The 27,369-nt window shown below is 43.6% G+C and overlaps 2 protein-coding genes across 2 annotated transcripts in view; one reads left to right on the top strand and one right to left on the bottom strand.

Moving 5' to 3' along the window:
• Positions 1–314: 314 nt before the first annotated feature.
• Positions 315–1,070, bottom strand: LOC308038715 (solute carrier family 22 member 6-like; the record flags this gene model as incomplete). The annotated part of the gene is given in 3 exon segments (XM_080341490.1): positions 315–427; positions 918–947; positions 950–1,070. Coding segments are annotated over 3 exon segments (264 nt in total).
• A 9,293-nt stretch (positions 1,071–10,363) lies between these two features.
• The window catches only part of LOC308038714 (tau-tubulin kinase 1-like), a gene marked incomplete at both ends in the record, with an annotated part of 32,068 nt that continues 15,062 nt past the window's right edge, over positions 10,364–27,369 (top strand). Inside the window, 4 exon segments of the mRNA XM_080341489.1 lie at positions 10,364–10,429; positions 11,209–11,384; positions 13,962–14,487; positions 14,491–14,520. Of these exon segments, the coding sequence (XP_080197615.1) occupies positions 10,364–10,429; positions 11,209–11,384; positions 13,962–14,487; positions 14,491–14,520 (798 nt within the window).

Raw genomic sequence — 27,369 nt, 5'->3', positions numbered from 1 at the left:
TCCAGAAGTGGGTTCCTGTTAGGTACCAAGCTGAGAACTCGTCTTAGCTGTTAAACTAGAGGACGCTGCAGGGGTGAGGTCTGACACGGGGTCGCTGCAAGGACGCAGGGGCTGATGTTCACTCAGCGCTTGGCTAAATGACTGTAGGGCTGCAAGGCAGAGGCTCTTGAACTGTCGCCTGCAGATGGTGTGAGGAGCTCTGCAGAACCGCGGGGCTTTAGGCAAGGAGCCCTGTGTGTGTGAAAACCAATGTCAGCAACACTGCTGTGCTCTGGGACCTGGTTCTGGTTGTGTACCCGAGCAAGTGGCATCTCTTACCTCAGGACTGTGGGGTAGAGCTCAGAGGTGTACAAGAAGACAACAGTGAATGCAGCTTCTGATAAACCTTTGCCCGTAATGGCTATTACAGAGCGCGAGGAGGTGAAGGCTAGGAGGAAAGAAAAGACATTTATGACAATGGTCAAAAGCAGCCTCTAGGAAGAAGCTTCTTGTGGCCTCAGCTACAAGAAAGAAGGTTCAGTGCTCTTACAGACAAAACAAGGAGCTTCATAGTCCTGGAGCTGTTGTCTCCAAAGTCTGGTTCAGTAAGTTTGGCAACCATTAGCGCAACTGGGAGCTAAACTGATGAAAGAAAAACTCCCAACATTTCCTATTGGACAATGTCTATAATAAAAATAACTATCTCACCTTGCCATCACTGGACCTTTACTAGACACAGTGGCTGAAGACTATTTCTTTCTACCGGATATTAGGGCTAGCCCACATTAGCAACCTTGTCCCACAGTTGCTCTTCTAGGAGGAGAACACCCCCATACAGAGTTACCTATGGATAAGATCTACCGTTCTCCTTCTCTAGCACCACACAAAATGGAAACTCCCCTTTAGCATCTACTGCATATAGCAGAAGAGCGGCTTACACTTGGGAATGATGATGTTGGCTCCTAGCCTAGTCCGGTCAGGATGAGTGTCCACACCTGACTCTGCCGTCGTCCAACTCTATTCACCAGCACATGCATCATCATCTTAGCTGGAATCTCAATGATGCCAAAGACAAACTGGGAGAGATACATGTTGGGAAAAGTGTCCGGAAAATAGAATCTTGTTGCAATTAATGTTGTTTTTGAGACCAGAACATCAGGACAAAATAAATTCCTACAAGAGATCATTAAATCATTTCAGACAGTTTTACAGGCAGGGTGCTTTGAACTTCAACAAGCTGAGAGAGAGTTAACTGATAATACACGGGTCACAGAAAACTTGTTAAAGTCTGCAAGACGCTTTCCTTATTAACCTGTTTTCTTTGTGGGTATCTGTTTAAGTATGTTGCAATTTTAGTAGGTCTGTGCTATATGGTACGATAAGTTCACAGTCTGTTAAATCATGAGAATCCGTTGACTCAAAATGTGCATTTTGTGATAATTCAGAAGATCATGAGTAATTTAGTTCTTTACTGCGTGAATGTGATCGTAAAATTTTGTGTGTAGTGGCTGTTGTTTTTCTCTCTAACATGCTACCTTTATTCCAGCATTCAGACTTGCACAACTCTGTGACAGGCTGTCTCTGATGTCAGTGCACTAAATTTGGCTTTCTTGTATGCACACCATGTAAAGAATCCTGGTTTTGGAATAACAGCTGTAGCACACCAGATGAGACACTAAAAAAAAAAAACAAACCACAAACCAAACCAAAACAAACAAACAAACAAAACAAAACAAAAACAAAAACAAAAACAAAAGCAAACAAAAAAAAAGAGGCCTTGCCCAGTCTAGCTTGCGGCAGCGGGGGGGCGAGTGCTGATCTGGAGCTTCAGCGCACGCTGACTTTTTTTGTCAGGGAGACCCAGAGGTACCTCCACCTGGCTGAGTAGTAGGCAGCTCAAAGGTGCAATGCAAAAATTAAAAATTGAGATATTGTCTTAAATTAGTGTGACTGTGATCCATCTGCATATTTGAACTTGGTATATGGTTTTCACATCTGAGCTCAGTATTTTAGTTTGCATATTCATATTTGGTACCAAAAGAATCTTGTTTGGGGAGATAATTACAAAATGGGAACCAGTTCCACTGCTAAAATTCCACCTTGCTCCCCCTTAGGATGCATCCTTACACATTAGAGTAATTGCTTATATTGTTAGAAAAGCATTTAAATTGTTAAAATGCTATGATAGATGTGCATTTAGAAGAGGTTGTATTTAAAAGTTGCTAGAATATTAACTGATTTAGATTTAGGAAAATAGAATAATGGATTTATGTTTATTATACTGATTTATACTGGTTTTTGACATCTCTAGATTGTAAAAGGTAAATGGAGCTAAGGAATGTAACTATTGCTGAGCTACTTGAAATTGCATATAAAGTGTATTATGGCTGGAATGAAATGGGAAAACAAAAGACCAAAACATCCCAGGCCTGTGTAACTGAGAAGTTTCCCAGAGCCTCCCACTTGCTGCATGACCTTGGTTATATCTGAACTGCAGTAAGAAGAGAAAGAAACAAAACAAAACAAAAAAACAAACAAACAAAAAAAAACACACAAAAAAAAAACCAAAAAAAAGGAAAAACCTGGCTGCCCGCTTTTAAAGCAGTGAAAGGGGGAATCCTCTCTCCCCACAACTGCAGTGATGTAATACTGAATGGAGCAGTCAGAGAGTGAAGTTTAAAGACATCCTTAGCAGACCCATAGTTCTAATGAAACTGGAAAATTAAACCAAAAATTTGTTGATAGACTTATTCTGTGGTAATTAGTTGTAAGAGACTTCTTAGTAAATTCACCATGCTAGTTTTTGAGGTCATGGGAGAGAACGAAAGAAAGGCCATTTTTTGAGACCAATGGAGTGTCAAAGTTGGAACAAAGTTTTAATACATCAATTCTTATATTTGCCAGAAAGTCCTGTACCTCTCTTAGGTTAAGATTTGTTAAGTAAATTGTAAGCTCAAATAACATTTTCTGAGAATTCTGTTTAGTTGCATGGCCTACAAGAAAGCTGCTGGGATGCTGCAGATCTGCTTGCTGCAAGTGAGAAATCTCCAAGGAAATTTCAAATGCTGTATTTCCACTAGTATTAACAGCCAATGTTTCGATAAAGCAAACACTACACTGATAGATCTGAAACAGGACTTCGATCCGGTAAGGGAAAACAGTATCCAATAAATATGACAGCCAAAATGGAGTTGGAAACTTTGAGGAATACATTTATGACAACCTTACAGGCTGACTGCATTCGATTGGACTTGCAGATTTGTCTATTTATAGCTACAACATAGAAACAACCTGTGGCCATTGTGGGACAGTATGATGAGATTGCTAGCAAACTGATATACCGGCTGTTATATACCAATTGTCACTCTGATCAAGAAAATGCAGGGAATGAATTTAAGCCTTAATAGGCCATGATCCTTTTGTCATATATGTACCATTTGTGAAATTTAATTCTGATTTTTTTTTTATTTGTAATCTATGTCTTTATAAATTGCACTAGCTGGTTTTCTTAACAGCACAGCTTTTGGCATGCCTAAATGTAAATTGCTGCAGAACCTGCAAGTCTTTAACATCAGGTCATAGGCCATACTTGTATTTGGTCTGATCCTACATACTTGCAAAGTTTTTGTTGATGGTTCTGGGAAGTCTCATAAAGCTGTAGTGGGTTGGTGTGAAGATAACAATTGGCATCATTCTGTAAAAATTTTTGAAGGTTCAATCCAATTAGCAGAACTTGGCACAGCTTTAAATTACTTAGAGCTTTTTAAGGAGGAACCTCTAAATTTGATTTGTGATTTTTATTACGTAGTCAAGGTCCAACGCACGTATCTGGTTCTGAAGTTTTTTTTGTTTATTTGTTTTTTTGTTTTTTTAAAAAAGGGGGGAAGTAGGAGAAACACCACAAAAACAGTTGTCAAAAGCATTGTATGTGATGAAATACTTTGCAAGTATGACCCAAAGCCATGCTAAATCAGAAAGAACCTACATTAGTTATGGTCAAATCACTAGTCATTGGAAAAGGCCTCATCAGTTGATAACCTGGGGAAAAGGTTATGTTTGTGTCATTACAGGCCAAGGATTGAAGTGGATTCAACAAAGATTCAACAGATGCAGATGGACAGGAGGGAGATAAGTTGTGAGGACTGTTTCACATGTAAACCATGGATCCTAATTCAGTGTTACAGATGCTCGCAGACCTGGTGGTCTAGAAGCCTATTAGCAAGCAGGTGGGTGTACCTTCTGTGGAAAATGGCAATTTGAACAATCAGCAGGAGATCCAAAAGGGTGATGATATGATTAGATAGTTAATGCATAGATAAGGTAAAATTATGAGATATTTCTACCATAGTAATCTAAGTTTAGCAACTGATAAAGTTTTAGAAGGGATATTAAGGTTAAGCTATTGATCTTCTAAATAGGTTGAGATAACTTTTAAGATATTAATTCAATTATTAGTATATACTGATGGTATTAAGTATGTTACCCTATAAACTGCACAGTTATAAATCTTTTAGGAATTTAAGAGAATATATAGTATTAACTTGTCTGGTTATTTTGAATCTATTAAAATAGTGTGATAATAAGGTTGTAATGATAGAATTAAGGTTTTAAGAATAGGTAGGTAGTTGTTTGATCTTATTAAGTAAGGTTTAACTGCATTATATGTAATTGTAATTATGCTGTTAATCACGTGTTCTATGTTGCAACATATTTCAAAAATGATGCACCGTGCAGTTTAGGGGGCCTGACTAATTCAGGAAAAGAAAGGGGGAAGTGTGGAGGGGTTTTGATAGATAAAGATCTGTTGCTGACTTAGTCAGGCTCAAAGGTATCTCAAGGCCGCTTCGAGAACAGAGTCCGCTGTGAGAAAGAGGGGCGTTCCTCAATCACCGGGGTCCTGGTGTGGCATGAATCATTGGACGTATCATCAGTGAGACTTCAACGCACGGACAGCCCATGATACTCATTTAGTGACTCCATGTTTGGAACGTGGACGCGTGATTAGAATATAGTTACATATATAAGGAGACTTGTTTCTGTAATAAATGGCTTAGCGTGATTCACATTGAATCGACTTGTTTTGCTTAGTCCTTATCTCACTCTAACAAGTTTCCATTCCTATCGCTTCTGTGTCCACACGCAAGCAGGGGAGAGGTCAGCTCCATATATGCAGAAACTCTTCCCCAAACACTCACAGCTGTGCACATGCTACAGCTCTTGTATAAATAAGACTCCAATTAAGCGCAAGAGTCTGTACACCCCATCGGACCGTCTCACAAGCGTGTACAAACATGGGACCCCGTTCAAAATTATGCACCACTACCGTCGTGTATAAACGTACAAGCACGTCTATGTCTGTGCAGACTGACAAATTTCTATGCAGACGTTTGATACACAAATGGCTACACGTGCAGCCATATCACGCAGGTTCTGCTGTTCTTTCACTAAATGACCTCTTTGGAAACGTTTCTCGGGTAGGGCTACCTCTCGGATATTTTTCTGGTATAACTGTGAAAAGTCAGCGCAGGGAAACCGTCTACATAAACACATTTCAATCCTGCCTTGTTTTGTCTTTGTCTCCTCTACCTAGATGATTCCCATTTTCTCTGTTCACTTGAGGTGTCATGATAGTTCTGTTGCACATAGGCACAACCAACACATACAAAGTGTCAGCAGACACACTCACTTGAGCACAACATCAGTGCAGATGCACACAGGAGACGAAATAAACACTCATGCATGTGGAGAGAAAGACGGACTCACATGCGGGTGGAGAAACGGATGGATTCAGCAGGCGCTAAGGCACACAGAGACTTTCAGGGACACTGTCTCCACAAGCACTGGGTCAAGTCTGCAGGTATCCTAGACATTGACAGTCGTGCCAGCACCTGTGACTGTGCAAAACTATCAGACGGTGACAGGAAAGACACTGCCTCTCACACAAACACACAAGAGTTTGCCTTCAGCTATAGATCAGGGACAAGCTTGTGAAGAGATGCTCTGCTGCACTTTCTTGTTATGACATGTTCTGTTTCGTTTCTCCTGTAGGCTGATTGCTAAGTGTCTTTCCTCAGGTGACTGTGAAGCATTTGCCATGGATGAGAAGTACCATGGCTCAGCGTTCAGTTCTGCCTATGTCTGTTGCTGGTTCTTTCCTAGCAGAGCTCCCTTGCGACTGTCCACATGAGAAATGCAGGACTGTACAACTGGAGAGATGCAGAAGCGTTCAAAGAAACACCACAGCTGTACACTCATTCAAGCTTAAACATGAATGGCACCCACAACCAGGCACACGCACGTGGGCAAACAAGCATTTATAAGCACAACTTCATTCACACACAGTTTCACCCCAAAACAGGAGCATATCTGTGGGTAACCTCCAAATGTGAAGCCATGTGTACGTATGTGCAGTGTCTCCAATCTTAAACAGACGTGTTTACATGTGGACAGACACAAGGGAGCTCTGCTAGGAAAGAATCAGCGACAGACATTAGGCAGAACTGAACGCTGAGCCATGGTACTTCTCATCCATGGCAAATGCTTCACAGTCACCCGAGGAAAGACACTTAGCAATCAACCTACAGGAGAAACGAAACAGAACATGTCATAACAAGAAAGTGCAGCAGAGCATCTCTTCACAAGCTTGTCCCTGATCAATAGCTGAGGGCAAACCCCTGTGTGCTTGTGGGAGATCATCTGTCTTTCCTGTAAGTGTTGGAGAGTTTCGCTCAGGTCTAGTGTGCTCAAGCTCTATAATCAAGGCCTAGGATACCTGCAGACCGGTCGCTGCTTGTGTGGAGACAGTGTGCCTGAAAGTTTGTGTTCTTTAGCGCCTGCTGTATCTATTCGTCGCTCCATACTCGTGTGAGTCCATGTCTTTCTCTCCAAAAGCATGTGGGTGGATTTCGTCGCACATGTGCATCTTGCGCTAGTGTCGAGCTCAACTGAGTGTGTCTCTTAACGCTTTGGTGTGCGTTGGCTGTGCCTGTGTGTAACACAGCACAGTCTTGAGTGCGCAAGTGAACAGAGAAAAGGAAAATCGCCTAGGTAGAAGCGACGAAGCAAAACCCATTCGCGATTGACGTTTGCTCGACAGAGACGGATTCCCTGCGCTGACATTTCACAGTTACACCAGAAGGAAGCTGAGCGGTACATCGACCGGAGAAATGTTTCCGCGGAGGTGATGTAGCGAATGAACGGCAGTGTGCACGGCAGTCAGGACTGTGTCTGAAAAGGGCCCAAACCAGCAGAGCCTGTGTTCAAAAGCTGGTGGCGATGTGACTGCATTGAGGCACGTTCTCGTGTCTGCGAGTGTATAGACGGCTGTTTCATGTTCACAAAAAGGTTCACGGTCCACTTTTTTTTCTGTGCGTGCACACACGATAACGTTGTCTCTTCCGAACACCGGTACCTCTGTGCATGCAGAACGACGTGGTCAAGCGCGTCTGCCTGTGTTTTGGTAAACAATGGAGTGTACGTGTTCAGACAGCAGCATCTCCACAGACATCTCCACAGACCCAGTTCTGAAAGCCCCGCACCCTTGGACTGAACGTAGAAACAAGCAATTGCATCGGTGTGCGCAATCACGTATTCAAGACGGACGTCTTCAGTCTCACAGAAGCACGAACGTATTTGCGTTCAAGCATGTATCCGAAATGATGTGTGATCAGATGAGCTGCTGGTATTTGCTCTGTTCGGCGTGCTTCGTTGTAGCTCTCTTGACGGTCGCAGGCTTATCGGCTTGCTTTGCACAACTATGTATAGGGATAGCATGGGAAAGCTTGCCTTTTGCCTACTTCGGCGCTGGAACCTAGTTGCTACGCCTTCCGTTTGTCCACGTGCACACACACGATTCCTCACCGAGAACCACGCAGAAACCTTTCCACAATCACCCAGCTGTGTGCACACATAGCCACGTGCACGCACACGCAACTAGAGAAAAGCACCTACCTTTTCACACACCGATGCGTAAAGCAAACGCCTGGCCACACCCATGCACACTTCCGCAAAAGCGTCCACTCCCGTCTCTTGACAGAAAGACGTACGTGAAACGTAGTGACACGCTCAAGGGTATACATGTTTGTTGATGTGTAGCGTACAGCACAGACGCATAGGTGGCTGCACGAGAATACACCTTTGGAGGATATCTGCAGATATACGCCTGTTCCTGGACGACCCTGTGCGTGAAAGCATCTGTACCTACAGTCCTTTGTCTGTCCACATGCGTGTGCCTTGCTGCAGGCTCCATTCATGCTTAAAAGCTGGAGGGAGTGCACAGCTGTGCTGTTTCTTGTCAAAGTTCCACGTGTTGTGCAGTCCTGCATTTCTCATGTGGACAGATGCAAGGGAGCTCTGCTAGGAAAGGAACAAAGACAGTCGCAGGCAGTACTGAATGCTGCTCCGTGGTACTTCTCCCTCTCCTATGGCAAATGCTTCACAGTCGCCCGAGGAAAGAGGCTTAGCAATCGATCCACAAGAGAAATGAAACAGATCACGCCATAACGCGAAAGAACAGCACGGCGTCTCTTCCCAGATTACCCCTGCTGTGTAGATGAGGGCAAACACACGTGTGCTTCTGGATCGATTGCTAAGCATCTTTCCTCGGGCGACTGTGAAGCATTTGCCATATCTGCAGATATCCTCCAAAGGTGTATTCTCGTGCAGCCACCTATGCGTCTGTGCTGTACGCTACACATCAACAAACATGTATACCCTTGAGCATGTCACTACGTTTCACGTACGTCTTTCTGTCAAGAGACGGGAGTGGGCGCTCTTGCGGAAGTGTGCATGGGTGTGGCCAGGCGTTTGCTTTACGCATTGGTGTGTGATAAGGGAGGTGCTTTTCTCTAACTGCGTGTGCGTGCACGTGGCGATGTGTGCACACAGCTGGGTGATTGTGGAAAGGTTTCTGCGTGGTTCTCGGTGAGGAATCGTGTGTGTGCACATGGACAAACGGAAGGCGTAGCAACTAGGTTCCAGCGCTGAAGTAGGCAAAAGGCAAGCTTTCCCATGCTATCCCTATACATAGTTGTGCAAAGCAAGCCGATAAGCCTGCGACCGTCAAGAGAGCTACAACGAAGCACGCCGAACAGAGCAAATACCAGCAGCTCATCTGATCACACATCGTTTCGGATACATGCTTGAACGCAAATACGTTCGTGCTTCTGTGAGATTGAAGACGTCCGTCTTGAATATGTGATTGCGCACACCGATGCAATTGCTTGTTTCTACGTTCAGTTCAAGGGTGCGGGGCTTTCAGAACTGGGTCTGTGGAGATGTCTGTGGAGATGCTGCTGTCTGAACACGTACACTCCATTGTTTACCAAAACACAGGCAGACACGTTTGACCACGTCGTTCTGCATGCACAGAGGTACCGGTGTTCGGAAGAGACAACGTTATCGCGTGTGCACGCACAGAAGAAAAAGTGGACCGTGAGCCTCTGTGTGAACATGAAACAGCTGTCTATACACTCGCAGACACGGGAACGTGCCTCAATGCAGTCACATCGCCACCAGCTTTTGAACACAGGCTCTGCTGGTTTGGGCCCTTTTCAGACACAGTCCTGACTGCCGTGCACACTGCCGTTCATTCGCTACATCACCTCCGCGGAAACATTTCTCCGGTCGATGTACCGCTCAGCTTTCTTCTGGTGTAACTGTGAAATGTCAGTGCGGGGAATCCGTCTCTGTTGAGCAAACGTCAATCCTGAATCGGTTTTGCTTCGTTGCTTCTACCTAGGCGATTTTCCTCTTCTCTGTTCTCTTGCGCACTCATGACTGTGCTATGTTACACACAGGCACAGCCAACGCACACCAAGCTTCAAGAGACACACTCAGCTGAGCTCAACACCAGCGCAAGATGCACATGTATGACGAAATCCACCCACATGCTTTTGGAGAGAAAGACACGGACTCACACGCGTATGGAGCGACGGATAGATACAGCAGGCGCTAACGAACACAGACTTTCAGGCACACTGTCTCCACAGAAACAGGGACCGCTCTGCAGGTATCCTAGGCCTTGATTATAGAGCTTGAGCACACTAGACCTGAGCGAAACTCTCCAACACTTACAGGAAAGACAGATGATCTCCCACAAGCACACAAGTGTTTGCCCTCAGCTATACAGCAGGGGTAATCTTGCTAAGCCTCTTTCCTGGGGCGACTGTGAAGCATTTGCCATAGGAGAGGGAGAGGTACAATGGAGCAGCATTCAGTACTGCCTGTGACTGTCTTTGTTCCTTTCCTAGCAGAGCTCCCTTGCATCTGTCCGCATGAGAAATGCAGGACTGCGCAACACGCGGAACCTTGACAAGAAACAGCACAGCTGTGCACTCCTTCCAGCTTTTAAGCATGAATATGTATTTCCGTTCTGTTTATCGGCATGAACAGGCAGCCAGGAAAACCTGCCATTTCCTACTACCTTCCACCAAACTACACTAAAATGCCTGTTTGCAGCTTACAGTTGAGACACCTTTTTCCTCCTGTTTGTGACCCAGAATCCTTGAATTAGGTGCACAACTCTTGCAGTGGCACTATGATTGATTAAAAGAATTGCCAGAGTTGACTGTTGGTCAAACCAAAGAACAGGTAACACCTCTCCAGAAAGTGGACACAATATAGCAGTGGTAGCACCTTCTTTAATTTTAAAAGCATTTTACTGTTGTGACAGTTTAATATGATAGGATTGTGTTTCTGCTTCTCAGCCCCATGTCATGATGTCTCCTTTCACCTTTGATGGAAAGGAGAGTTGTGCTGCTGCCATTGGAAGGGAATTTCTTGCTCAAAACTGAATGTGAGTAACTAAAGGGTCACAGTCTTGCTTTTATGCGCATGTAGTATATATCCTGGAGGACTTTGTTTTGAGGGCCAAGATTTTAAAAAAATAAAATTAAATTACAAACAGGGGCTCTTAGACATCTTGGATAAGCAGTTGGGGTTTGTATATGTAGCAGATTAGCCCATGATAACTCTTTTTGGTAACTGAAATGCAAAGGCTGCTTTGTAAAGATGTTTAAATATTTTGATTCATTTAAAATCCATACCTTGTTTTAATATTAGATAATTGCCAGGACATACAGGCCCTTGCATTCCTTCAGACATTGCTTGCGTAGATTGTGAAAATGCAGCTGAAATTATATCCTGGAAGAAAGCATAGAGCAGCAGTGAAGAATGGGAAATCCATGTCTCTGGTCAGATTTTGAAGTTCTCTGTGTTTACCTCCTACAGACTCAGTGTATGGTGGAAGAGGAGCAGAGAAATGGTGTCTGCCCCAGTTCCCCTGTCCGAGTGCCTCCAGAGTCCCCAACTGCACAAGTGCGCTCCCTAAGATACCGCCGTGTGAACAGCCCTGAATCAGAACGCCTCTCCACTGCTGATGGCAAAGCAGATCTACACGAAAGAAGGTTTGCTCACCCTCTGTAGCCTCCTACTGCTTTTACCCAGCATCTTGAGGTCTGTGGAGACCAATCTAATCATTAGATCAGCAGGCACTGGACGTTCATTTCTGGTTGGAAGTGCTCATAGGCTTTATGATCTTTCTGATGAGACTCATGTCTGCTAATAAGGAGAGTTAGTGGGAATGATTCTTACTCTGTCTCGGGATGGGAAGAACTCCACAGATAGAAGGAGGGACATTTGTTAGAGGGAAGGCAAAGCGTCAGATCAGAGATAATGTAAATAGTCACAAAACTTTTGGCTGGCCTGAGGTGGGAGGGAACAATGGAACTTTTTAGGATACAGACAAGGATCCATGTATTCTGGGAGCTAGCTGGCAGATCTTGATCTGCTGGGTTTCATTATTTCATTATTTTTCATCAACAGCAAGAATAATGTTAATTTTTCAGCATATAGTATTGCACTTGATACTTTCAGATGCATGGCAAAAAAATCAACAAAACCGTAATAATAATAATAATAATAATAAGCTTTCTAAAGCATTGTATCCTGGAGAACGTGTTACAAGACACAAGCCTTTGGTGCTGGTTAACTCCTTTCATGTCCTTTGTTAATCAGTCTTCCTCTTTTCACTGGAAGTCAAGGCATGGACTGTGGTTGCAGGGCGTACTGGTGAAATGCCCCCTCTAAAAGAGGCAGGGGGGAGACAGACCTTCTTCTCAGAGAAAATCTGACAGACTTCAGCCAAGAAGAACAGTCACAAGGAGGCCATAGCTAGAAATGGAGAAGGATCAAAAGAACTAGAGAGTGGATGAGCCCCCAGCGCTACCCTGTTTATTAGGTACTGTCTTATTCTGGGTGGCTGGAGGAAGTTGTGATTCTTCTCTGTAATTCAGGAAGGATTGTTTGTGTTGCTGTTAATAATTTAGAGCTTGAATAATAATTCTTGTGTCTTGGTACCTCTTCTTTTCCTTGGTCAGAAGAAAGGCACTTTAAAACAGGAAGGGAAAGAAGTCATTTATAACAGTCAGCAACACTAGTCCTGTATATTCACTGAATGCTTTTAACTCCTTCCTTTATTTCTCTAGCTCTTCCTTATCTACTCAGCATCATGCTAACTTAATATAGAAAATGTGTATTACCCAAAATACATCCTTTTCTCCTGCCTTCTTACCTCAGCTTCTGTTTTAAAAATCAAGATATTTTTTCATCTTGCAAATAGCCTGCACCAAGTATGTTGCAAATACAATCCCACTCTGCCACACAGTCTACTCATTATTCCATTTTTGACTTTTCACGACACAGACCTCAATCGCAGCACTGGGAAATTCTTCCGGCTTTCTGGAGTAAATTCTTCCACTCCAGGAGTCTCTCCTCTCCTGGGGAATGCATGAAAGCATTGCCTAAGTCCAGAGTTTCCCTTACTTTTTTTAGCAATAGCTTTTAAAATCCAGTTCTTATCACACACAGTGTATTCTTACTTTGTATACTTAGTGTTTCCTATTCACAATAATATATTTTCAAGAACTAACAAATACAACCTTGCTTCTTTCAGATCCATCAAGATGGCTTTTGCTGAGAACTTTGGTTTTGCTCGCAATTTTCTCTATATCAATCTTTGGTTCACCTCCTTCTCTAATTCCCCTTTCTTAGTCAGAAATTTGACATTGCAAGCGCCGTTATTTCCATCTCAGCTCTGACCTTCCTCTGTGTTGATGATACCCAGTTTTGCTTAGCAGCCTTCACCAAATGGTCAGTCACTTCTCTGTTTCCCCTCCTGCTTTCTCACACATGGAAGGCTTTTCCCAGAAGAGTCTGCAAGGCTGTTTGGTCTTTGTTGAAATCCTTTTGTAAAATGCACTGCAGCTGTCTTTTTCTGACCAGCAGATGCTCTGCTTTTGTACAGCAAGCTGCTAACGGCTGTGGTGGACAGAGAAGCAAAGTTAGCAGCAGGTGCAGGCCAAATGAGAAGCATGGATTATACCACTGTGGAGTAGAGTGCTAGAAATGCCACTGTTTTTTCCTGCTAAGATGCTGCCAGGGCCATTGGGGCACAGGGAGCTTCCAGGGTCTCTTTGGAGGGTATTTCTGCATGGCTGGAGAAGCTGCTGCTATTTAGACTGTGACTCGCTGAACCTTATGCTACCCATTGTAAAAAAGTACTAACCATATTTTCTTCCTGCTCCTCCAAAGTATTTTGGGGTCATCTGTGCACAATAGGATCGAAGATTTCTTCTGTCTTTGAAGAACTCCTGTGGCCACCTTAGAGGCTTCAATGGCCACTCAAGTGGTAGCACAGTGCAGCTGAAGAGGTTGTAAGAGCCAAGCAGAGACACTGTTAAGTCAGACAGTAGATTAAGGATTTAGGGGGTGTTTTCTTTTTCACAAACCAATAGTATTTACCAAAGGCTTAAGAGTATATTGGTGTTGTTGGGGGAAACTGGTTATCATCCTGTCATCTACAAGGAAGAGAGGTGCTGCATTGGCTCTCATACTGAAGCACTTTAGGGGGAACATCTTTATGCCACATAGATTCTAAAGAAATATTTTTGCTCAAGCCTAATGGTTTCATGTTCTGTCTTTAGATCTCGAATGAATTTACCTGGCTCTCCATCACGGCTTGTATGCTCCTCCCAGCCAGCCCAGATGCTGTCCATTGATACTGGCCAGGCTGATTGGCAGGCAAGTGGTAGGATGGATGTGTCTGCTTCGGTGGAACATGAAGCCCTCAGCAATGCCTTCCGCTCAGTACCACTTGCAGAGGAGGAGGACTTTGATAGCAAGGAATGGGTTATCATTGATAAGGTGACAGAGCTGAAGGACTTTCACCCAGGTGCTGAGCCGAGCACCTCTGGAACCACAGATGAGGAGCCTGAGGAACTGAGACCTATTGAAGACGGTGAGGAGAGAAAGTGCTTAGGAGGAGATGCTGCAGTCAGGCCAAAGACGCATGATGGACAAGGTCGGGGTATGCAGCCTGTGACTGAGGAGGACAGTTCCCACAGACATGAAGGACCTTCTCAAACAGTATCTGACAATAAACATGAACAGCAGATGGGAAGTTCAGCCCACTCTCCCCTACATTCAGCACCAGCTTTCCGACAAAGGAGATGAGAATCTGAACCTACTGGTCCTCAGAGACAGGTAAGATCCCTGGGTCTGTATTTTGTTGACTAGCATAGCATCATCTTAGAAAACCTCAACTGTACTGGAGAAGTCTGTGACTCAAGCATGGATGCTTTTGTGAAACTGCTTCTAACAGTGCTTCTAAATGTTGTGAACAACTTAGAAGTGCTCCCTATAGCTAGTAACATCCCCTACAAAGGACACACTCTTATCAAGATCTTTCAGCTGATTTGGCACAGTGACAAGAGGAGAGCACAGCTGTGGTTGTAGGTATCTTAAATCAGTTCTCTTATTGCTCTACCACAGTGTTTTGTTAATAACCACTTAGCTGTATGCAAGTGTTGCCAGCCAATCTTCTCCACATAGTTTCTCAGCAGCAACAGCAGTGTCTGCCCTCTATTCTAATCACACATCAGCACTGGGCACAGCAATGCAAATCATGAAATAACCCCCTGAGATTAAACTTTTCTCTAAATACCTAATAAAAAGCTCAGAGGAACCAGCACACACATCACATCAACCTTACTTCTGTGATTGACATTGTTGTTAGCAGAACTCACAGAAATGTTATTTACCTACTCTGTTTGTTCCAGATAGTTGTAGAGGGCTTTTTTCTTTTGGTTTTGCTTTTTTTCTGTGGTTCTCTGAAGATACAAAGAACTTCAGGCTTTAGTGGGAGGCAATTTATTAGATGACCTGGAAAAACATTAGATACTGTTGGGCTCTGAGTTCCTCTGTCATGTCTAATCTTCATTTCTCAGACGTTCAGAAGAAGGCTGTCCCAGAATGTTTACTTCAAGAGACAATAAAATGATTCTTCCAAGGGCTTTTTGTATTTGTAGGTTAATGAATGTGGGATCCATAAGAGCAGGCAAGTCTTGGGTCATGTACACAGTGACATCCTCCTGTGGCAGGCGTTTGGGCAGCCTGCTTGTTCCTCTCTGGAAGCTGGTAATTCCATGTCCTATTCCCTATTCCCTCTTGAGCTTATTCTCTAAAGGAGTGTTCACTGGACTGGAGCATGTTAAGAGAGCATCCTTCTGTTCAGGCCTTGACCAGATTCTTCTCTTCTCTGGATCCTGGAGAGGTACAAGAAAAAAGTGCTGTTAATTTGGGCAGCAAAACATGACTGATGCAATAAACTATATGAAAAGAATCAAACCAAAGTGTTCCTTGCTGAGGTATATGAGGCTGCAGTACTTACAGGAAGGACAGAAATACTGATAGCAGGCTCTAGTGGGACTGTCCTGCTGAGCATGGAATAATAGTAGTACATACTTCTCAGGAAGACTGCATCCAGTTGCAAGGTTCCTAGGTGGAGGTGTTTGCTTGTAAGAAGCCAAGATGTTGGATGACACAGATATCTGGAGCTTGCACAGGCAAGATCAGCATAATTGAAAGGGTCTGTGTCTGATTTTGCTCTGTCTGAACACTTATTAGGCTGGTCAGTGCAAGATCTGCAAGTTGTGATGAACACAGCAAGCGCCAGCTGGTAAGAACCAGCCGTAGGAACCAGCAGGAACACTTCACTGATGTATTTAGCATAGCTAAAGAAGGCTGGAGATGCCTTCTTGGCCACCACATCTAATACAGCTATAAGAAATGACTGGGCGAGTTGGGTATGACACAGTATGAAGGCTGCTTATCCCTGCACGGTGATACTTAAAAAGCAGGCAAAAAAGGTAAATTAATGGGATTGTGGATGATTACTGCTAATATATTAGACAGCCTTGGCTCTCCAGCTGACTGAACATTTTTTTGCTCCTGTATTCTGAAACACCCTCTGGTTACTCCTGGACCTAACTTTGTACATATAGACCAACACTGGACTTCTTTGGCTGGCCAGGATTCAGTTGTGCATCCTTTGAGTTCTGGATCCTTCAGTTGCTTCTATATACACAGCTTTGCAGTGTCATTCCTCTTTTTCCATTTGCTGTCACAGAGCCAACTGCCAACTCCGAAAGGAAGAATTACTTGGTGCCTGAAGGAAAGCATCAGCCTGTTCTCCTTAGGTGCGGCAGAGTTGGAGGGACAGTTGTTTGGGATGCTAATGATTTGACCAAGGAATTAACTAATGAAAATACTGAACGCCTCACTAGCAATGAGAGATATTTCCTATAGCTCAGGCTTGGGCTTCCTCTGGGTTTGATTGAAATTGTGAACAGATAGTGTGTGTGTGAGTAAATCTTCCTTACCTTTGGATATGAACTGAGCCTTTAAAATTATCACTAAATGCAGACCTACCATGATTAAGGTCCTAGGCCCTGTTGTACTGATTTGGGACCTCATTCTGGTCTCCCAGAAACTGGTGATCATCCATTGGTATCAGCAAAGTACAAACCGAGAGCAAATGGGTAATCCCTGCTCTCATGCTTTGTTCTGTTCCTCCATTCTCTGGCTCCAATATATAACCCATTACTTGTTGCTGGCAAAAAGACAGTCACCTCTGGATTATCATAGAATCACAGTATGGCTGAGGTTGGAAGGGACCTCTGGAGATCATCTAGTCCCACTCAGGATTGCTCAGGAGGGCGTACAATCAGAATCTCTCTGAGGATGGTGACTCCGCAACCTCTCTGGGCAACGTGTTGCAGTGTTTAATCACACTGATGGTAAAAAACCTTTTTCTTATGTTTAAATGAAATTTCCTGTATTTCAATTTCTGCCTATTTCTTCTTGTCCTTTCACTGGGCACGACTAAGAAGAGTCTGGGTCCATATTCTTTTTCCCATCAGGTATTTATAAATGTTGGTGAGAACCCCCATGAGCCTTCTCCAAACTAAACAGTCCCAACCCTCTCAGCATTTCCCCACATTAGGCCTCTTTTATCCCACAGACAGCCTTCCACAGCCAGGAGAGTGCCACAAATAGAGTTATTTGAAGTTGTGCGTGTCTTGACCCTGAGAGGGCAGGAGCTGAGGAGCTTATGAGCCCTTCCCAGCCATTCCCCGCCATTGACTTCTCTGCTGAGAGATCAAGCAAGGATGCTCAGCATGAAGACCTGTGTTGGTAATGCCATGGGTAAGGCAGGAGGCAGTCAGAGGCACATTGCACAGGCTGCCTGGGACAGATCATAGAATCACAGAATCATAGAATGTCCTGAGTTGGAAGGGACCCACAAGGATCGTCACATCCAGGTCCCGTCCCTCCATTGGACAACCCCAAAATTGACACCACATGTCGAAGGGCATTGTCCAATCACTTCTTGAATAGTGTCAGGTTTGGAGCCGTGACTACCTCCCTGGGGAGCCTGTTCCAGTGTTCCACCTGGGAGTCCAACTTGACCTCTAATCACTGTTTTTCTTCCATAAAAATCTGTGCTGAGACCCTCACTGAGCCAAGAAAATATTCTCAGTTCAGGTGCTGAGCCCATGGGTGCCCCCACGCTCCTGACCTTCATCATTGCCTCATCTGAGGGATGCTATAGTTGTGATGTTGCCCAATACCCTTGGGAGCAGCACGGCTGGTTAGAGGATGTCCACTTCATTGACAACAGTATTGATGCTGTTCTCTTCCTCTGTTGGTTTGAGTTGGCGATGATTATTCCTTGGAAAAAGACACGTAGACACAGGAGAGGGCTGCCTCACAACAAGGACAGGGCTCAAGCATTTTGGGTGATCTGTAGAGCCTCTCTCTCATGTGTTGTAGAGCCCTGGATTGGCCCAGGTCTCTTACCTGGCTGAACTCTGATTTGCACTGATGACTGAAAGCTGAGCAGGGCTTTCTCTCGGTTATATTTTGGGCCTGGTGGCCTCTGTGTCCCCAGACACTGGAGCAGTGATAAGGGAAATCCTTGTCACTCCCAGAGTGCTGAAAGACAACAGGAGGAAAGGACAGAAACTACAAATTCACTGGCTCCAAGGCAGAAAGAAGAAAAGCTGGGTATATAAATATTATTTATACATGTTTATAGTATAGAAATATATGTATCATAGTATATTAATATGTATTGTGTCTAAATAATCAAGCAATGGATAGAACCAAAACACAGCAGGCTCTCAGGTTCATAACCATGGGCAGAAGAGGCAGGCTGGGGAAGAAGGCAACAGGAAAAATGCTATATGAAAAGGTGCTATGTGTCTTGGTGTCCCATTGTCCATGGGCTGCTCTGAGGAGACCTGAGGTACCATTTCTCAGTGGTGAGAAATGGGCATTTGCAGAAGGAGACAGACTCTCATTGCTCCTCACTCAGTGTCTTTCCTGTTGAGCTGCACTTGGTGCCTGTTGTAGATTATGTGATTCTTTGATATGCAGCTCTTCCAGCTTCCATCCATGTGAGAAGAGCTTGCCAGCTGATGGAGAAGGATCTGTGTAGAGTTGTCCTCTGTCCCTTAGGCTTTTTAGATTCAGGGTCCTTGTCCACCCATGTGTTAGGAATAAAGGATCAACAAAAAGTGATACTGTAAGAGAAGTAATTCTTATGTATGGTCCTTATATATATACAGGTCATAACAATCGGAACTTCAAGCTCAGTAGAAATTCCTAATTACATTTTAAATCTTTTACATCTATGGAGGCCTATCAACATCACATTTTTCCAGGACTTCCCATGCTGCTCCTGTCCAAACAGAGCAGGATAGGCCTGATGGAAGGTGGTCCAGCCTGATTTCTGCCAAGGGCAGAGGGATAGAAGGGCACAGCACCTCCAGCGTCGACTGTGCAATTTAAGCATGTCTGTAACCTGAGCTTCAGCCAAGAGGCAGCAATACCTAAGTGCGCTTGCTGATGGAGCATTGCGATCTGCCCCTTCGTGGCCTGGGCAAGGCCCTTGGTACTGTGCTGGGAAGGAGGTCCATCTGGGTAGTTGGAGTGATTAATTTTGATCTGAGAAGTCTTTACCACGTTGAGATGATACATTGGAAATCATGAAGTATGCTGAGCCCAAACATGGAGCAAAAAGTAATAAGAACAATTCTGGTATACTTAGCTGTGCAGCCTCCAAACAGTATACCCAGGACTGAATTTCTACAGCATCTATGGAGAGATTATTTGCTTTATGACAAATTATAGCCGCTGTCTAGAATTTCTTTGTCTCTCTCAAATACTTTGTATAACAGTATTACATCATTATTATTATCTGAGAGTCTGACCTATGCAGTGAAATGCAGTACATTTAGGACTGTAAATAATTGCTCTTCACGTTTAATGCCCACCACAAACTTAGGAAGATAAGATACCTGCCTCAAAGCACTGCAGAGATATTGAAGGTGACAGGAAAGAGATGAGACTGGATGAAGTTCAGTTCTTTTTCTCATATCATTTGCAAAGGCAACATCTCTAGTAAGATAAGGAGAACTGTTTTGGATGAAGAAAATACAATATTGCCTTTTCACATTTCCCAGTTACATTTTGAAACCTACAGAGACTGCCTGAAAAAAAAAAACAAAACACCAGAAAACGCAGCACAAGGAAGGGAATGGATTTGAAAGCAAAAAGGTAATTCTAGGAAAAATGGTCTGTTTTTGGAAACTGAGGTTGCTGACCCCTGTGAAAGTGCTAGTTTCATAGCAGAGGCAGAAAGAAGAGGAAGGACTTAGCATTTTCAGGGTGAAGAATCTGAAGTCATTCCTGTAACGTCTCTGTCTTCTAGTCAGTATGTAGGAAGGTAGGGACTGCAATCTCATCCTTGCACAAGTTGTGCTCTGTGAGTATATTTTCCTTGTTCTCCTGGCCATCCCATGATCACAGAAACAGAAAAGGGACCTAAGAATGCATCTTCTCCTCATGTCCTCCTGTGGCTCTGTGTTTTGTATTTCTCACTGAAAGAAGAATTATACTCTGCCAGCCTTTCCAGCTGCTGCCTTTCCCCGGCTTATCAAAACTAGAAGCAGGTACTCAATATAAAAGTGTATCAGGGGATCAGCAGTTTAAGTGTCAGAAAAGAAAAGTCCACCAACAGCTCCCGAAGTTACCTTCCCAAATCTCTGGAGCAAGTTTTATAAGACTTATTGAAAAAAAAAAAAAAAACAACTAAGAATCGTTCACTTTTAAATACACATAATCATTTTAGCACCAGATGTTTCACCATTTCTCTTACACCTGGTTTCCAGGTGTGTACAGACTTTGACTGTTACCTGTTTGCAAGATGTATGAGTAGCTGAATGATGTGTCCAGATGAGTGATGCCAGAGGAACAGAGAGGTGAGGCAGGTAGCCTGAAGAGATAGAGAAGGGGACTGACATAGCAGAGCTTGACACTGCTGGTGTCGCTTGTGTCTGCATGTGGCTGGGGAGAGCAGGGCAGGCCTCCTGTAATGGCAGACTCCTATGGTGCCCATACGTGCCCTGGGAATTTACAGATGCAGAGCAATAAGTAAGCCCCACTTAGGCATTTTACATCTGCTGGCGAAGATGCCTGCAGCATGCGCATCACAAACCAGGGGAGAGTCAAGTCTTTGCCTGACACCTTTTCCTCCACTCTTCTTGGTCTTTTTCAGTTGGAGGAGGACAGGCCTTCTCAGCACTCCCTCCCGAGGTACAGCCCCCTGAGAAGACTGGCGTCCTCCATTTTTTCCTCCTCAACTCTGGAGACAGAACACTACCCCCACTCTGGTGGCACTTTCATACAGCGCAGCCGTTCGGCGGAGAGCAGCCCCGTGCGCATGCCCCACCGCAGGCACATGCCCCTCACGGCAGGAAACCACAGACTCATGCCTTCCGTCCTTCGCATTTCCAGGTCCTAGCTCCAGCAGGTGTGGGCCCGCTTCACACACAAAACATAGCCTGTTCAGGGAAGCGGCAGCCTCCACAATGCAATAATAGATCCCCACCTGCCCACAGTGTGTCACCACTTAATGCAATACTGAATCCCAGACAACACCGGCCTAAGGTACTGTTACTTCCAAAGCCCTGGCAGCCAAACCCCACAGAGACTGAAAACATCTGGTTTTCTAAACCTCCCAGCAACCTGGGTGAGAGGCAGGAGCATGGTCGAAGATGAGAACACAGATGGTGAACATGTGATATATATGAAAGAGCTGAATGCCAGGGCTCTTCTCAGAGACTCGCTTGCATGTCCTGCAACCTTGGGGTAGAAAGTGCAGGGCTGCCTTGCTGAACACATGCAATCAAGCCACAAACATTGTCAAATTATGACTGGAGTGGAGAGACTGTGGAGGTATCAGCAAGCGTTACCTTCACTGGGCGAATTGGTTCAAGCATCTTTGTTGGTGTCTTACTCTGGGCCAAATCTGTAGGCAGTTTTACTCCATGTAGAAATAGGCAGACTCCTACTGGAAGCTCACCTGAGGCAGGACCTCAGGATTTGTCCCTCTTATGGAGTTATGATCATGTATCTCTTTGTTGCTTTGGCTTTGGAAATCTCCTTGCTTTTTGTTGCAGTTTGGTTTCCATACAGACACCACAAATTTCTGTCTCTCTGGTTTTGCCTCTGTTATGTGACAGTGGACCCATTTGTCTGCTCTCCACTCCTAAGCTGGATAGCAAGGATTTTCTTACCGATGCAGCCGTATATTCCTTTGTTTCTAAATTCCAGAAATTTTAGGCACCTGCAGATTTTCAGTGGCAGAGGAGCCCTGCATCTTGGCCTTGCTTGGAAATGCCTGTGATAACAGATCTCACTTGAGAAATAAGTGGCCTAAATAAGCAGTTAGTATACAGAGCCCCTGTCTAAAACTGACTTGAGTCTCAGAGGAAAAGGGAGATCAAAGTTAATATAAATTGTTATAAGTATCCTTATTTCCCCAGATTGCAGGGCTATATTGCCCTTCTCAGTATAGCTGCAGTGTAAAACACCAGGCTGTATGAAGACCTGTAGTTAAGTGAATGTAGTAACCATCTTCTACTGAAATGAGCCTTAGGACCAGTTTTCTGGGAGAAGAGGCAGTATGGATGTTAAGGTTAAAGAAGAAGGGGTCATTGCTGGTGCTCAGGGCTTTAGGAAAGTGCAAGTCCAAAATAAAAAATTCTGCAGGAAGCATATAAGCAGAGGATACAGACAAGAAAACATACAGAAAGCTCAGGCAAATGAGAAAATGGCATGGGATAAGTATGGGTGTTAGAAGAAAGTTGTGACATGGAGGTGTTACTGCATAAGTATGGTATTTCCAGTGGAGTTACAGTCCTCCTTCCAAATACTGACTTCTGTAGGTACATCTACCCTGCCTGAGGCTCCCTTAATCTTGGATTCACCCTTCTGTAAGCAATCCCAGACAGTGCAAGCCCTGACAGGGTGGGTGGTGCTGGCTGAAGCTCGTAGGACCTGGCCTGGTGGGTCTGTGTGCCGCAAGATGTGCTCAGACACAGTCGTGCCACAGAGCATCCTGCTGGGTAGAGGGATGGAGATGGAGAGGGCAACACACCCTCATTGAGAAGATTCAGCGTAGACATGACTGGTCTCTTCCCACAGTCATTCTTGAATTTAAATTTATTTTGATTTGCTGCAAGAACATGAGTGAACAGCACACTTTACTGCCCAGCCAGAATTTTTACCTGCAATTTGTTGATCAGTTTTATTTTAAAAAAACCCACTGGGCATTGCCAGAAATATGACTGAATTTACCAGTAGCCTAGTCTTATTTGGCAGTTCTTCTCTTGTCAAGCACAGAAACCAGTGTGTGCACAGGCACGTTGCAAGAAGAGCTAGAGGCCATGAATACAATTGCAAAGAGCAAGCTTTATTTTAGTTACCTCTCTACTGGAGGATCTCCGAAGTGGCACCTAAGCTCCCATGCAGAGGTGAGACAAGCAGGGATGCAGGCACTGCAGTGATTCAGCCCAGCTAGAAGATCACTAGACCGGCTGTGCTTGCCTATATTTCAAGGCTGAGAGCAGACGCAGCCTCTTGCTGTGCTCTGCTCTTTCTCAAAACAAAGCAGGAATCTCAGACATTATAAGGTGCCATAGGGTTTCTCTCAGGCCTGTGTTATCTAATACAGAGTTTCTACTTGTCAAGCACACAAGATCACCAAAACAATTAGCGTGATGTATGTGCTTTCTTTATACCCCAGCTGCAGGTCACTTGAGTGTGTTTACATTTCTCCTCCTCGCTCCATCTTCCGCAATTCCCATACACCAGAAAGAGCAGGGCTTTGCCTTTCTCAAAGCGACATGAGAAGGAATGATTTCCTTGAGTAGACTCTGCTCTGATGTTATTTTTTCCATGTTCAGTAGGGACTTAAATAGAACAGCAGATTCCAGAGAAAATGGAGTTTGTGAAAGAAGTAGATTTAGAATCAGTAAATTTAATAACTTTTAGTTCATAGTCTCCAAAACACTGGTGTTCACTTCTCCTGATAAATTTTAAGGAATGAAAATTTCTGTTGTTTTATTTTTTAAAAATCCATTTTTAGTTTCACTAGCGAGAAAAGGCAACAAACTCTAAGCTGCCCCTTAGACAAAAACAATGACTAGCTGATAAGTTGCTCCATACATAAAATTTAAAGGGCAGTAATCTAATGCTACTCATTGTGTCTATAAAACTGTTCTTGCCAAGTAAACTTGAAACTCTTCTAAGTTTGAAAGTCTGATTGATAAAGATGGTTGATTTATATTGACTTCACTAAGACTTTCTTCTAGTTAAAGTTATTAATAAATTGAAAACCAACTAACCAAACAAAATATGTTTATATGTTGCTATCTCTCAGAAGTGGTGATGTTTCTCATTAGGACTCCTGAACTCCTGCCCTTAGCTCAGCACTATTCTGTGCCTTTAATGGTTGTCAAGAAGAGAAAAGAAATCACTAAGGAGAAAGTTTGCAGTGGCAGGAAAATGGGTGGCTTCATAAAATAATGCAGGCCAGCTCTGCATAAAGGTCTGGATCATTTGATGAGTTGCTTGCATTCAAACTAATTATTGCATTTAGCCAGGGACAAGGTCATGTTTTGAATACAAAAAATATGGGTCACATGCTCAGAGTGGGAGAAACTGTGCCCTGGGAGGTGCTGTCTCCCAAAATGAAGTGGGAGTTACTGGAAAAAATTACCTGCATGTAAGTTCTCATTATGTTGCTAAAGCAAAAACAAAACAAAACAAAACAAAACAAAACAAAACAAACATATATATATATATATGTACAAGCAGGAAAATTAAGATACGAGCAGAGAGGAGATCTTTTATACTGGTGAGCTCTCTACCAGGCATCGTATCCAAGTCTTGTATGGAAATTTTTTTAAAAATATTTTCACAACCTAAAAAAGGAGAAGTGATGCAAAAATTTTTTGATTCTGTAAAACCTGCCTTGTAGAATGAGCTTGAAGAAATGCAGTCTGTCATTAAAGACAAAACTAGAAAGTGACATGGCTGGTGTTAAGAGTTACCTGAAGAGAGCAAGACCATTTTTTAATCTGCCAGGCAAAGATATGGATCTAGTTGCTGGAAGATAAAGTAACAAAGGTCAAACTAGAATTAGGATGCTTGTTTTAAAGATGTAAGTGGGTGGTAAACAGCTGAAATACATTATTAAAAGACACTGAATTCTTTGCCGTTCAGATTCTGTAAGGTGGGATATTGATTTCTAAAGCAATCCTGTTAAACTATCCAATTTGGGCTGTACACCAAAATAACTGGACATGTTGCTGTCACCTAGGTTTTATGGAAAGTTTTATTTCATGGTCAATATGGCTTTCACAATTCAATTCTGAACAAATTAATTGGTGCTAAGGGCTGGAATCCTGATGTTACAATAGTCAATTTGCAGACTTTTTTAACATCTTCCTCTAATATTGTAATGATTACTATGGAATCCACATATTGTTGAGGAACAGTTGGCAAATTAAATAAATGTGAAAATAGCTATCTTTCTTATAGATATGGAAAAGTAATAAATTAATAGTAAAACTAGTTACAGTGCAATTCTAAAAGAACTCTGTAGGTTACATTTATATTGCATTTATTTATTGTGTTTCATTTATAATGACTGCAAATATAAATGTAAATATGTCCAAAATCAGTTGTAAAAAAAAAAAAAAAAAAAGGAAGTAGCAATCAGTCATTTCCCATTGAAGGCTATGCTTTCGTGGTTAAGTTAGGAGAACAAAAGTGTTGGTTCTCTAAGAGGTGCCCTCCTACCTCCACCCCATCCCATCCAGCCCTTTCCCCTGTGCCAATGTTCATATGGCTGCATGGACCTGCACAGGGAGAAGGAAAGTTGTTTTCAGCTTTGATTCATCTCCTGCTTTGGTTCATCCTCCATTTGCACAACCAAAAGCACTGGCAAGCCAGGGTCAGCAGGGAAAAAAACAACCCATGGATGGCTGTCAGCAGGAAAAATTGTCATGGGATTATGGGCTGAAACATTAGTTGCACTAGTTCCTTTTATGTTTGGGAAGGTTCCTGAAGTGCTTCTGCTGGGGTAAGTCAGTGTAAATCAATACTAGTGAAATAAAATTTCAGCATCAGACTCGTAGACATATTGTGTTTATCAGAAGGGTCCAAGAACAGAGTTTGTATCCTGAAAGAGATGTTCCTGTCTTTACTTCCCATTGTACATAGCACTTGTTCTTGTCAGAATGCAAAATGAGGATTGAAATGAGCATCTGCCACTCCTTTATGATACAGAGATCATTAGCATCAGCACAGGTATCTGTTGCTGAGATCTCCTGTTCTACTTCAGTGAGCAAATGCATATCAGTTGTATATACATACAAAAGCCATATTTTTATATCTTGGTCTCTTGGCTCCTTTCACTTTCTTTGCAGAATGGGAGATGTTTCCAATGTATCACTCTCCCTGGCCTCCTTTCCACCGGAAGAAGCTACAGAGAGGTGATTTCTGTGAAAATGTGGATTAAGCTGGCATGGCTGGGGTAAATGTAGTTACGCTAGCACACATTCACTTTCAGTATAGAACATTTTGGTGGGAGGGGGATGGGTGAAAATAGGCTATAATGACAAAGGTGCAATTTTGCACATGCCAGCGCATCTGCATTAGGAGTATCCTGCTGATATACTCATGTTGACGAAGACCCTAATATGAACCTGACTTTGTCTGCCATTCTCATACTTTTTTGCCAGTTTTGAGGGGCAGGTAAGTGGAAGAGTTTTGTTGCTTCTCCTCTTTCACTGTGTGAAGTCATTTTTGATGACAAAATAGAATAGAAATGCCCTGTCAGACAGCCATATAGATGATATAACCCCAGCCCTGCGCTACCTCTTCATAATGAAAAGCTTCTCTTGCTCTTCCACTCTTTCTCTTGGTTGTGAGTCTCAATCTGGACATTGTGGTGGTCAAGGCTGCTGCAGTTCTGTTGCTCTGAAGGGGACGAACTGGTTCAAAGGTTGTATTTGTTGGGCTAAGTCTTGGTGGTTCCTCGAGGCTTCCAACCTGCACTGTTGCTTTCCTTTCATGTGACAGATTTGGACTCCCAGACCTGTCCTTCAGCTCTTTCCCTGTAGTCCATGTGGTGATTCTTGAAGAGTCCCCAAGAACAGAGGCAGATCAACCCACCTCTCAAATCCTGTGTTCAAATGGCTTTTGAGGAGTATATAGGAAACTTCTCTAGCTGCTTTTCAGTTACTAGGTACTCAGCTGAGGGTGGGAGTTTAAGGGCAGCTTTTCCCTTCCAGTGCATTGAGGCAGTAGGCACAACCTGAGCTGTGAAGGATGTTGGCAGTTGCCATCTTGCCAGCCCAGGATGAAGAAGATGTGCTTGGACAGCTAGGCTCCAGACTGAATTTGAGGTAAGGCAGCTCACTCCAGGAATGGCTGACATCTAGCTTTGGGATCATATCCATGAGCAGAGATATTGCTGCTCAGTTGCCACCCAATTAGCTTATGTTGGTAGGCTTCACATACAATGTGGCAAGGAAGCAGAACCCCCTCATCTTCACCTGGGTGCTTGAGAAGATCTCTTGGATCTAGTTGCCTCTTTGTTCTCCTTTGCCTGTCCTGGCCCTTCCCCATATCACA

The sequence above is a fragment of the Nesoenas mayeri genome (genome assembly GCF_963082525.1).
Source record: "Nesoenas mayeri genome assembly, chromosome: 3".
NCBI lineage: Eukaryota > Metazoa > Chordata > Aves > Columbiformes > Columbidae > Nesoenas > Nesoenas mayeri.
Note: the sequence above shows the minus strand (reverse complement) of the source record. Positions and strands in the feature narration are given on the sequence as shown.